At 37.6% G+C, this 12,994-nt stretch overlaps 1 protein-coding gene across 2 annotated transcripts in view; it reads left to right on the top strand.

Moving 5' to 3' along the window:
- PTPN3 (protein tyrosine phosphatase non-receptor type 3) overlaps positions 1–12,994 on the top strand; it is a 103,863-nt gene that overhangs the window by 37,275 nt on the left and 53,594 nt on the right. Inside the window, exons 9-11 of one of the 2 annotated variants that reach the window (XM_068395956.1) lie at positions 159–247; positions 5,516–5,579; positions 11,752–11,924. In XM_068395956.1, the coding sequence (XP_068252057.1) occupies positions 159–247; positions 5,516–5,579; positions 11,752–11,924 (326 nt within the window). Of the gene's footprint in view, positions 1–158; positions 248–5,515; positions 5,580–11,751; positions 11,925–12,994 lie in introns of those variants that run through there. The other variant, XM_068395955.1, reaches the window with a different exon arrangement.

The raw sequence follows: 12,994 nt of genomic DNA, 5'->3' as shown, positions 1-12,994 counted from the left end.
TTGAAGGAAAGAGATACATGAGAAAAAAAATCCAAATGTGATTGAATTTTTGCCTCAGAAGTAGCAATTTAATAGAAAAGTTGAAAATGATTGTATAAGTAGATAAATGGGAATGAACCAAACTGCAGCTGTGTTCTTACACTATTTTTCTTTTGCAGGATCTCCATAATCTAAATCTCATGATTGGGATTGCATCTGGTGGAATTGCTGTATATAGAAAACTCATCTGCACAAGCTTCTATCCCTGGTAAATTCCTTTGCTAGTAAATAAATATGTCTGGTCTTTTCCATCTTATTTCCGTTTGCTTTAACATTTATTCCAAAGCAGCCTACAATACATACATTTGTTCTTTATGTGGTTTCAGGGTATTTCCTTGCATTGAGATAAAAAATGAAACCTGTTGCCTAGGCTTTTAATTCTCTAAGACTTTTGGACTCCTTGCACTGTGTGAAGTCTTGATCCAGTTAATTCACATACAGGTCTGAGTACATGATTAGGAGGACCCTGTGGTCTTAGAGATGTGCTGCTGTTATACCCAGTAATATGTCTTTTTTTTAAATTGGTATTACTAGTAAAGCTCAACAGCTAATGATCTGATGATTTTATTCTGTCATTCAGCAAGAAGATATTTGCTTCTTGGAAAAGAAATGTAAAATGAGTTATTTAGAGTTTCAGATTTACTGGAACTAGGATAACATAATTTAGGCAAATTTTTAAATGTCGTCAAACAAGGCTATATAATGTTAACAAGTTTTGGAGTCTCCGGGGGAGAGAGATTTGCATTATTCTATGATACTGAAAACATTAGAATGCATGATAGTGCTGTAGAAAATAATCTCTATGAAGAAGCAATGTGCACAGGATGTCTAACATGAATGAAATTAGTAATTAGTTAAGATATAATTATTTATAGTATTTATGGGCTTTGTTATTTATACCATACTAAAAAATGATAACAGAAATTATGTGGAGGCTGGGCCTTTCCTTAAGGTTTTTGGATTGGATCAGAAAGAACTTTTCCCAGTCTTTCTTTTTTAAAATAAGTATGAAATTTTTTTGTATACTTGATAATGTATAGCTTTAGCATGTTATGCATAATTTCCTTGTATAATTCGTAACAGTTTTTCTGGAGAATGTCTTCAGTAAGATGGTATAGTATTCTTAATCATGACAGAAAAGTGTGTTCTAATGGGTTGTGTGTGCTTTTTGCTCTGTAATTATATAAAACGGTGCTGCTTAGCAATATTCCTTAAATACTAGAGTCATTCCATCTTTTTGTTATGAACCCAACTTAACAGGTATTTCCTATGGGAAAGCAATAAAATAGGTTTCAATTTATTTTTAGTGGAAAATGTGCTGCACAGTCTGTGGATTTTTCTTTTTTCTTCACAGTGAGTTGTCTTTCAGCTCACTTGGATGTACTGTAACCATCCTAAATGTATGTCAATAATGCGCTCATACTGCACAGTGACATCTTGTATTTTTCCATCTCTAGTGCACACTAAAGCATAAAAGAATTTTATCTTTCATCTTTGTGCCCTGAGCTCTGTCCTTTCATATGCCAATCTCTCAGCTGCTTTAAACAGCTGCAGGTTTTAAAAACTGCCGGCTGGAGGCACATTATCTGTCTTCTGCAAGTCTTGTTGTGCCAACTTAGTGACCTAAGGTACGAATGGATAATAGTAATCCTGAAAACTATAGCGATGGCATTTTAAAATCCAGGACTATATGATTTTTAGGGAAGGGAAAGAGAGCTTTATAGAACACAAGACGAGGAATCCACAACATCCTGTGTTACTTTTACTCCTGGAGAGCACAGAGGAATAAAACACAGATGGTAAAACATCATTCATAAAAACCTATTCTCATTTACAAAAAGAAATGGAGGGGAAAAAAAACCCACAGATTTTTCTGTTCAAATAATTTCTACTCTAAAATACGAGGTTTAGGCAGCAGTATTTTTAGCTGACAACTAATACAATTGTTCCAAGCTTTCCTACTCTCCCTCTAAAAATACCTTCTCAACTTGAAAGGAGCAAAAACTCACTTATATAGGGGATAACTTTTTGATATTTCATTTCTGGGTTCTTGAATGAGTTAGTCATAATTCTTCATGCGGGAATGGTGTCCATTCCCTGCCCCCTGAAAACAAGCAAACAAAGAAGGTCACCAGAGCAGACTACCTTGTGCTATATTTGTAGTGTACACTTCCTATTTCTTTTTAGACCTCAAAGCAGGATGTATTTCTGTAATGCCTGGCATTTTAATGTATCTTGGTTGGGCTGAAGGTGTGCAGGTAAGGAGATTTCTTACAGAACAGTATATGTTTGAGAATGCAAAAAAAAAATCAGATAATTGAGACAGTATTTTTTTTTTTTTTTATGTAGCACAATTTGTAGTAAGTAGTTTTTCCTACAGACTGAGCAAGCTTCACCATAAATGTTGTGGAACTCAAGGTGGCAGCAAACACCGTCAAAGCACTCTTTCCAAAACTAAGTAAAATACTGTGCAGTGTTAGTGGATGACAACAATACAAGTATGCCATATGGTAGCAGTCAAAGGGGACCAAAAGTTTTCAGGAACAGAGGCAGTGCGAGAGTACTGCCTTGGCAAAAGGAGGATTTTCAATCAAACCAACCTACGTAAGGAGCTGACTGATCAGTCAGAGGCAATGCAAGTCAAGACAGGTTTAAAAAATAACTCGATTTAAAACAGTATTTCATATGCTCTGGAAAGTTATTCTTGAGGGTGCTCAGCTGTTTTGTGATAATTTCCAAATTCATTTTGCAAGTAAAATATTATCTTAATGGCAAAAATATACAAGAAATCTCTACATCAGCAGCAGTTAAGGTTGTGTATTAAATGCTATTCAGTGTATGCAGTTTCTTTGCTTTAAAAACTTCAGAGAAACTGCTAGAGAAATGCATTCTACATTGCTAGTTAAAATTTAAAAAACAACTGGGCAGAGTCTTATATAGCAAATTTGACAGAACCTTTCCTGCTGTATCTTCCAGTGGCAAAGTATAAGACTTTCAGCTATAGAAACATTTTTTTTGCTTCAAGTCAAAAATACCAGCTGTTAGTACTAAGTGCTAGGACAGAACTACCAATTTGATCAGAAATCAATAATCCTATTGCCCACTAAGTGACAAATCTATTTTGACCCTTGTGAATGACAGGAAGACAGGACCCAAGAGATGAGTCATTGTTAATATGCTACAAGTATTGAGTGTTTTACAAGTAAACCGTGAAATTTAATCATTTGTGAATGTTGCATAGTCACTGGACAGATTATTAGTGAGTGACAACGGCAGCTGAGCCACCAGTTAGAATAAGAATAACTGCATTCTATTCAGATCATGTTTTGGATGTGGCATCTTCAAGCACTTAATAAATCTAAATAATCTCTTGGATTTTTTGTGGATGGTGCTATATGCGAACCTTCACTCAACTTGTAGGCGTAACACTGCAAATGATTTTTAGTTAATGTTAAATAAAACTGTCAGATTAGCAAGTGTTCTTTGTCACTGAATTAAATAGGTTTAGTTGTACTTTGAGTAGAATGAATTGAATTGAGAGGGATGCTCTACTTAGAGGAGAGTCAAAATAAAGAGACTTAAAGCCCTGATTTAGCTTGAAGTGATTATGTGATCATGCCGTGAATCATGTTTTTAGGAGGGGAAAAAAAAAAAAAGGAGGGAGGGTTTGAGAGAGTTCTGGTATTTTTTAAAAACTGGCTACCTTTTTGTTGTTGGGCAGAGTTTTTTTGCTTAGTCTGCAAGGTTAGTTTTCTGTGTCCTGCATTTCTGCTGGGTATACGTTAGGGTAAGAACAGACCATGACAGTGACTGTGTAAGCTGAGAATGACTCCAAAAATTTACTTGTTGAAGTTTAATCTATGTGGTAAGAAAGAACCAGAAGTACAAAACTTGACTGGTACTAGTTCAGGTGAAGTAGCACTAGGATTGAGAAAGGATTTGTATGTAAATGAGTTGCATCTCAGTAAATGCAGCTGAAAGTTTATATGGCTTATCAGGAAGTTCAGAATCCAGAGCTCTTAGATGAGCAGTACAGATTATTACTGTTTGAGGTAGCAAATGGCACAAGTATTTCAAGAGTTGGCCTGACGGGAGAGGTGGATATGATCTCAACTTTCCAGTTACTTGAACAACAATTTGCCTGGTCACCAAAGAATGGTGTGAATGAAATTCCTGTTTCTATGTGGTTCTGTAATTGATGGAGTAAAGCATTTTCAGAGATGGGCACACATTTAGTTTTCTACCTCTTTTGTTCAGGAGAGGAGATTGTTCATGCTGTTACATTTCTTGTCTGTAACTGGCAGATATACTGTCCTGAATGAATGAGGGACATCACTCTATAATTGAAGTGCATCTCTCTCATGGGCAGTGGGAAATGAAATGATATGCCATTGTCCCACTTACTGAGAGCAATGCAAAAACTGTGGTAAGAACTGAGATGACCTTTAATATAGTTCATACCTGATGAGAACTAAGGTGCTGTGAAACATTATTGGTTGACGAGAATATTCTGAGGCTTTTGGCAGCAACCTTCCAAAACCCTTTCATGGTGTTTTTTCAGGCAGATATGACTTGATCAGACCTTAAATAGCTTTCCCAAGGCACCCGTATGATTCCAGCTGATCACAGATTTCTTTTTCCAAAATGTGTGGGTTTTCAGTTATTGAAGGAGAAGTGTTGTAGAGAAAATTTAAGCATTTTAGACAACCTTGTTTTGCTGTAGGAAGGTGCGTGGGTATGTAGAAGTTTGTTTAATTTAGCAAAACTGATAAGCATATAATTAAAATTAAAATTGCTTGAGCACCAATTCGAACTGTAACCCTTACCTTAGAAAATCTTTATAAAAAAGAGGTGTTCAGTTCTGTATAAAATTACCACATAAGTTATGCAACAATGTTAATAATTGAAGTGAAAAATAAATATTAACACTCATTCTTACAGTTTTCATCCTTCTACAGTTATGATTTTAACTACAATGTTTGTTTAGTTATTAATTCAAGGGCATGATATTTTTCACATTATGGAGCCAATTCTGTGAAGTGTCTGGGAAACTTCAGATGTTGCATGACCAACCTTGTCGTGTCATTAGAGTCTTAAATTTTGTTCCTTTAGTCACAATTGTATGATTCTTAAGTTACACGAACTTGACACATTTAACGTTTGTGCAGCTTAGTAAAGGATGTCATCAAGTTTTTGCTGCAAGAATAGATTTGGTAGCAATTTATCTCCTATGTGAGCTATTTAAAGAGTAAGTGAGGAAGAATCTCAATTTTTAAAAGACCTTTCCTTAGCTAAAATTTTTGATTTGAGTTTCTTGACACCTATTTGCCACTCAATACAGGAGATGGCTGGATATTATTCATTGAATATTTAATGGCTATAATCTTTCAGGCATGCTGTACACAGTATTATTTTTTATTGTTTTTTTCCCCTCTAAACATTGTTTAGTATTTCATGGTCTGTTTCTTTCTTTTAGGGTGAACATATTAAAAATTTCCTTTAAAAGGAAAAAGTTTTTTATACAACAACGGCAAAAACATGTAAGTAGTCATTTCATTTTGTTTTGCTCAAGTGCTCCAGTTGATTTTTTCCACCTTATATGTTAAGACAACAAAAGGCTCTGTTGTCTTTAACTTGCCTTTGAAATTCTGTTTTGTTAACTTGCCCTTGTTATTGTGGTCCTTTTATGCTCACTCTGTTTCCCATTTTTGTTTCCTTTCCAACACGGAATCCATCCACATTCAGTCTGTTGGACTGTATCTTTCCCATGCAGGTTTCTTCTCCATTGGAGACTTGGGGGAAATGTAGATCTCCATCCTTTCTCCAGTATTTAGTAACCTAGCGTATTTCCCTTTTCTTACCAGCATCTGCTGCTTTTTGGTGCTCTCTCTGCCCTGTAGAGTGTCTCACTGTAGTGAATCTACTAAAACAGCTGCTTAACGCATCTAGGAGGACTTTGTGAGGTCACTTCTGCTTATGGGGCTCCAAATTCTGGGAGAAAGGAAGGTACCTGGCGAAAAGGAGAGGTCTGCAGTGGAAAGATAGGATGTTTGAAAGGGGGATAGTGCATCATCTGCTGTGTAACATGGAGCACTTTAGAAGCTGGCAAAATATGTGAAGATAGCTGATAAAACTGATGTAAATTTTTTCTACTGTTAAGAGTCATCTTCATAATTCTGTGTGCTTTTTGCAGAATAGTTTTAGTATAAAGTTTTTTAATAGGAAAAATAATGATCTTGATTACAGTATTGTGCTACCACAATATGAACAGATAAACTATCTTTTTATGAAGAGAAAAGAATATTTAATATGACAGAAAAAACATGGAAATTACTGACCAGCAGATATATAAATATTTTAATTCAGTTGAGGACAGAATTCAAATAGATAGTAAAAGGTAAGTGTTAACTTACATGTAAACTTTATGAAGGCTCTTTCCTGTAGTAAATGAGCTCTTGAACTGCTAGGAGCTCTGTTACAAGAAGACCTCTTGACCCTCGTTGATTAGAGGGTCCGCTGAACACAGATTGCTGGGGAGGCTCCTTTTACCCAAAAGGAGAGTGTTTTAATCTTTTGGTTCGCGACACACACCCCACTCCCTCCACCCCCCATTTGGTGAGAATCTTCCAAATTTGAGGAGCGTGCGTATATGTACACGTTCTTAATTTTCAGGGCTTTTGTGTAAACAAAGTTAGTGTCTAGAGATAGTGTTACTACACTAATGCTTGCACACATAGCATGCACAAATGAAACTGTTTTCTCATTTGAGCGAGTGTGTCCTAACCCACCATAGAGGGGTCTTAAGTTTTTTGCACGCTGTAAGTTTCTGAACGTATTGTTTATGTGTAAACTTGTCTCAGTCTGTTCAAATATATTTCACTGTATGAAGAAATGAGTGGTTGGCAAACCATTCTACTAGCTTGTGAGTGTAATTGTATTTCTATTACGCTCAGTGTAATTGTATGACACAAGTATTACCTTCTTCTAGTAGGTTTGAGGATTAAAAATTCACTGGTAAGGAATCTTATTAAATTCGAAGTATCTTCAAGTATACAACTATTGGCAATTGACAGTAATTTCCAAATGTGTCTGTGAGAATAAATGTAGGAACAGAACCCTGAGAGTTACTTACAGGTTTTTTGGAATACGGAGGAATAAAGTGTCAATATGTAACAGCTGCCGGACTCAAAAATCATGTAAAATATGTGTATTCATTGCATAAACACCGTACTGCTTTCAAAGTTGAATTTCTCTTTCTGGAGACCTGTGTCACCTTTGAAAAGGGCAGCATTCTTAAAATTTGTTCAGTTAAGCTTTTGTTAAATGATGACATTTCAAGGCCCTTGATTCTTTTAAATAATCTCCTCTTAAGTGATCATAGTTCTTTATTTCGTAACCCACTGAGATACAGGAATGTACACGGTATCGTGCTTAGAGAGCTACAGAACTGTAGGTAAAATAAGGCCAGCCACATGACCTTTTTACTCTTAGTAGATATGAAAAAGCAGACCAGGTTTGCTATTAAGTCTCTAGATATATTCATCCTTGTCAATTAGCTGCCTTTGCTTGAAACTTAGGGCAGCAAATCTGCATGCCCACAGTACTTTAGTGGTATTGCTTGGAAAAGCTTGCTGCCACAGTGCAGTGGGGCAGCTGGACTACTAGGGTTTTTTTCCAGAACAGTGGGTTGCTTGAGGTGTTTGTGAGGTGATTGAGGTGGCATCAGTCTTCTGATTTTGATGAGATTTTTACTGGGAAGCGCAGGAGGATATAGGTAAATGAGGCTGAAAGTGAGGAAGAGGGAAGAATGTGGGGAAAGCAGAGCAGATACTACATATTCATTGGCAGGGTTTTACTAAAGATGGTGACAGTGCTATAAGATTTCAGGGTTTTGTATGTCATATGTAGATTTCTTTGCAAAATCTACAGAAAGTTCCCAAAGGCTATGAATTTGCAGTCATCTGGGATGTGCCACATTTCACTGATATGTTCTCCTTATTTCTCTTACTCCTTTTTTCTTTCCATATTGCCCCTGTTCTGAAGACTCAGCTTACCATCTCACTCTCTCCCTGCTACTCACCTCCCCTTTTACCCTCCCACTGCTTCAGTCTGTTGATCAGATACTTGATAGAAGTATGCAATATTTATTTCTACTGAAGAGCTACATGAGGACTGAGGGGCAAGACTGATCAATCAATGAATGTCTGATGCTATAAAAGCTCATGATATGTAGACTTAATGAAGAGTGCAAGATTTAAGGTAGGAATAGGAACCATGCTGGTTCACAGGCAACATTTTAAAGCTTCCAGAGATTAAACTTTATATCCAATGTGCTTATCTAATGCTTAAAAATATCTTCATTTTCTGCATATTAAAATATATTTTTACTTGCTATGCTGTAGGTATTTTTTGAATTCTCTGTGAAAGAAATAGGCATACATCTGATCAAAGTTCTTCCCTGATGCTGAAATAGCAAGAGACTCACGTTGGCCATTGAGAATTGTTCCCTTTACCTTAATGGCCACGAATTTCTCTAATCCTCATTTCTTGATAACTATTAAAATACCAATCTTTTGGAACTTGAGTTGAGAAGTATGATAGACACTAGATCCTTGGATCCTGCTAGAACACTCTTTACTTTAAAACGGTGCATAGATTTAATAGCACAGCTTGCAAGGTGGCCTGTTAGTGAGCCGCATGGTTTTGTTAACAAAAGATTTTGTTAATTTAAAAATTGACTACGTTTTTCTGAAACTTCTGAAAATATTTATCCTAGTATAAGTCCATATTTATACTTTTCGCCCACTTAGAAGTTGTTAAGAAGGTTCTGTGGCGGTTGAGAAGAACGCACTTGTGGCTTAGACAACATGATTCATTACTGTTTTCAAACCTAAATTTAAAAGCAGAATATTAGATGTACTTAATTCCTTGTCTTTTACACTATGGCTTTTCAGTATAATTGAGACATTTGGATAAACTAATTTTTATGGCAATTGAAAGACCGGTATAAAATCATTTCATAGAATCATAGAATCATTTAGGTTGGAAAAGACCTTTAAGATCACAGAATCCAACCATACTCCAGGCCAACAAAAATAACTATACACTTCCTTTAATTTGTCTTCTGGAGTATTGTAAAACGCTTCAAGTGGTATTCAGTCAGCAGAGGGTATGTAAGAAATGTCATTTGTCGTTCAGCCTTTAAGTGATGTATGCTTTTTATATTGCAAGAAATTCAGAGTTAAAATTTCACTATGCTTGCATACTTTATTTTATATAAGCTAATTAGAAGCAACTGTGGCAAAATGACAGAGATGAATTGATTCCAGTACGTATGATGCTCAAATAACAAACCCTACTTCTTAAAAAAAAAAATTAAAATGTTTTAATAGATATAGGGAAAACATGCCTGAAAGATTGCAATCAGTTAAATGTTTTGCAGTGCCTATGTAAAAATCAAGGGGCAAATCCTTCTTATCTTTCTCTTGAGATTCTCATTGGTTTTCTAAAATAGTGAGTTCAGTCATAGATTACAGAATCACAGAATCACAGAATGTTAGGGATTGGAAGGGACCTCGAAAGATCATCTAGTCCAATCCCCCTGCCGGGGCAGGATTGCCTAGACCATATCACACAGGAACGCGTCCAGGCGGGTTTTGAATGTCTCCAGAGAAGGAGACTCCACAACCTCTCTGGGCAGCCTGTTCCAGTGTTCAGTCACCCTTACAGTAAAGAAGTTTTTCCTCAAATTTAAGTGGAACCTCCTGTGCTCCAGCTTGCACCCATTGCCCCTTGTCCTGTCAAGGGATGTCACTGAGAAGAGCCTGGCTCCATCCTCATGACACTTGCCCTTTACATATTTATAAACATTAATGAGGTCACCCCTCAGTCTCCTCTTCTCCAAGCTAAAGAGACCCAGCTCCCTCAGCCTCTCCTCATAAGGGAGATGTTCCACCCCCTTAATCATCTTTGTGGCTCTGCGCTGGACTCTCTCTAGCAGTTCCCTGTCCTTCTTGAACTGAGGGGCCCAGAACTGGACACAATACTCCAGATGCGGCCTCACCAGGGCAGAGTAGAGGGGGAGGAGAACCTCTCTCGACCTGCTGACCACACCCCTTCTAATACACCCCAGGATGCCATTGGCCTTCTTGGCCACAAGGGCACACTGCTGGCTCATGGTCATCCTGTTGTCCACTAGGACCCCCAGGTCCCTTTCCCCTACGCTGGTCTCCAACAGCTCTGTCCCCAACTTGTACTGGTACATGGGGTTGTTCTTGCCCAGATGCAGGACTCTACACTTGCCCTTCAGATTCTCTGAACTAGTCATAAAGTGACTTGCAGAACATGGCATTGATCTCTGATACATGGCATTTGTAAAGTGTTGCCTAGAAATAAAAAGAATAAAAGAAAAACAGGTTGATTATTCCAGCCAAAATGGACTGTAGTTACTTCCCAGTAGGATTGTTGCTGTGAACAAACAAAAAGACAATGGCAACTAGAAATCAAGGTGTTATCGAGGTGGGACCTCTGTTTCTTACTGGACTGTATGAGAAAGTGCCTTATTAGGTCTTTCTGAGTCCTTTAATAAAAAGGCTTTGCAACCTGACTTTCTCCAAAGTATGAGCTAGAAAGAGAGCTTTACTGAGATGGTTGCCTGCCTAATTATATGCTGACGTCAAAATTCAGTCATAATTCAGAGCAGCTGGAAAAGATGAGTGATGAAATCGAAAACTTCTTTTTTTTTTTTTTTTTACTGAAGTGCTGAGCTGTGACAGAAATTAACTCAGGTCTCATGTTATCTTCCTTTCTCCTCTTTGCTTTACTTTTCATTCCACTTTCTTTGCATCAATAACTATATTAACTAACTAAAGCTATATCTTTTGCAAAACAGTCTTGAGCACTGGGATCCGAAATAGCTCAACAAGTGCTTCAGTTGGCGAGGGCATAAACACGGGTGGCACAATTGTGTTACACCTGTGTTTCACTGGCACTTTGGCACTGAAGTTGCAAGTAAGAGCTTGCACCAAGACACAAAAGCTTTGTGTTCTGCTTGCTTTTGATCTTCTTTTTGTGGCCTCACGTTATCATCCAGAAAGCAGAACTGGATTTGAACAGCAGTAGCAGCAGCTCCAGTCCCATCACATCTTCTTTCTTTCCCCCAAGATGGATCACCGGTAACATCTTTAGTATCTTCTAAAAGACTATCAAGCAGATGCTTTTTGCATACTGTGGCTCTTGAAAGAACATTATTGAATTGAAGCCTTATGTTAAGAGCTTGAATTCAAAGATTGAGGGTTTTTTGCACCCTTAGTGGAACTTCTAAAACAGTTTTGTTTGTCATAGGAGGTCACAATCTGACTGGAAACCTGAAACTATATTTAGTTGTTTAATATTACACTTGTATATACTAAGTCTTTACCACTGTAGACTTAAATATTTCATTAACACTGTAAGGACTAGGAATGGGAAAACTTAATAATTTTTCAGTTTTGCTTAAACTTTTAAAGTGTCCATTTTGCAGTTTAGAATTTCGTATAGTCACAGGGCTTTTTTGGCCATCACCAGCTCAAACTACTATAAGCTGATTTTTTGTTTTCCTAAATGCTTTTTTCCTGTTTAAGCTAGAAGTAGTTTTATTGTTGTTTTATGATCTTGTTTACTATGTCTGATCTGCTTGTGTATATTGAAACATGGTATTTCCTACTGTTACAGAATGAATCCAGAGAGCATATTGTTGCCTTCAACATGCTAAATTACAGAGCATGCAAAAATCTATGGAAATCCTGTGTAGAGCATCACACATTTTTTCAGGCAAAGAAGTCACTACCTCATGAAAAAAAGATATTGTCACATTATTGGACCCTGGGTTCTAGAAATCCAGCAAAGTAAGTATTGTGTGAAAACATGTTTTGCTTTGTGATAGGAACGGGAGGATTTGTGTCAGTGATAGCTCAGATTGGAGTGGCAGAGTTCAGTTCTGCCCACAGCTGTGTCCCAGTCTGTATGTGAAACAATTGACAAGTTATATAGCTGTGGTTTCAGTTTCTGCAATGTGGCAGTATTACAATAGAACTTTTCTTATATTTTCATAAAAAGATATTTGAATATAAGTATGTCTTACTTATATTGTTTCAACTTGCTGTTTCAGTTTGAGCTATAAAAACACTAGGAAGTAAAAATGTCATGTAGCTAATGATCCAAAAAGAAAATTTCCAGAACAGATTTGTTTTGAACTGTTTCCCCCTTAGTGTCATATACACATTCTGTTCAATTTGTTAGGGCAATTTCTGGAGTGCGTCATACGCCTTGCATGACTGGAATGTGGTCATGGATGGCTATGTCCTGTTCAGGAAAGACAGGCCACTAAGGAGAGGTGGTGGAGTTGCTCTTTATGTGAGTGAGCAGCTAGAATGTATTGAGTTCTGTCCAGAGGCGGATCAGGAGCGAGTTGAGAGTTTGTGGGTGCGAATTAAGGGGCAGGCTGGCAGGGGTGATACTGTTGTGGGTGTCTATTACAGGCCACCGGATCAGGATGAGGAGGGTGATGAGGCCTTCTACAGGCAGCTGAGAGCAGTCTCGCAATTACAGGGCCTGGCTGTCATGGGGGATTTCAACTACCCTGATATTTGCTGGGAGGCCTACTCAGCCAGCCATCCTCAGTCCAGGAGGTTCCTCCAGTGCATTGATGATAACTTTCTGATGCAAATGGTGGATGAGCCAACTAGGAGAGGAGCGCTGCTGGATCTTATCCTCACTAACAAGGAGGGTCTGGTTGAAGAGGTGAAGGTTGAGGGCAGCCTTGGTTGTAGTGACCATGAGATGGTAGAGTTCAGGATCTCATGTGGCAGGAACAGAATAGCTAGCAGAATCACAACCCTGAACTTCAGGAGGGCCAACTTTGGCCTTTTCAAGCAATTGCTAGGGGAAATCCCATGGGACAGGGTACTAGAAGGTA

This window comes from Nyctibius grandis, chromosome 3 (genome assembly GCF_013368605.1).
Source record: "Nyctibius grandis isolate bNycGra1 chromosome 3, bNycGra1.pri, whole genome shotgun sequence".
NCBI classification, from domain to species: Eukaryota; Metazoa; Chordata; class Aves; order Nyctibiiformes; family Nyctibiidae; genus Nyctibius; species Nyctibius grandis.
The sequence above is the reverse complement of the archived record's forward strand: the minus strand, read 5'-3'. Positions and strand labels throughout refer to the sequence as shown.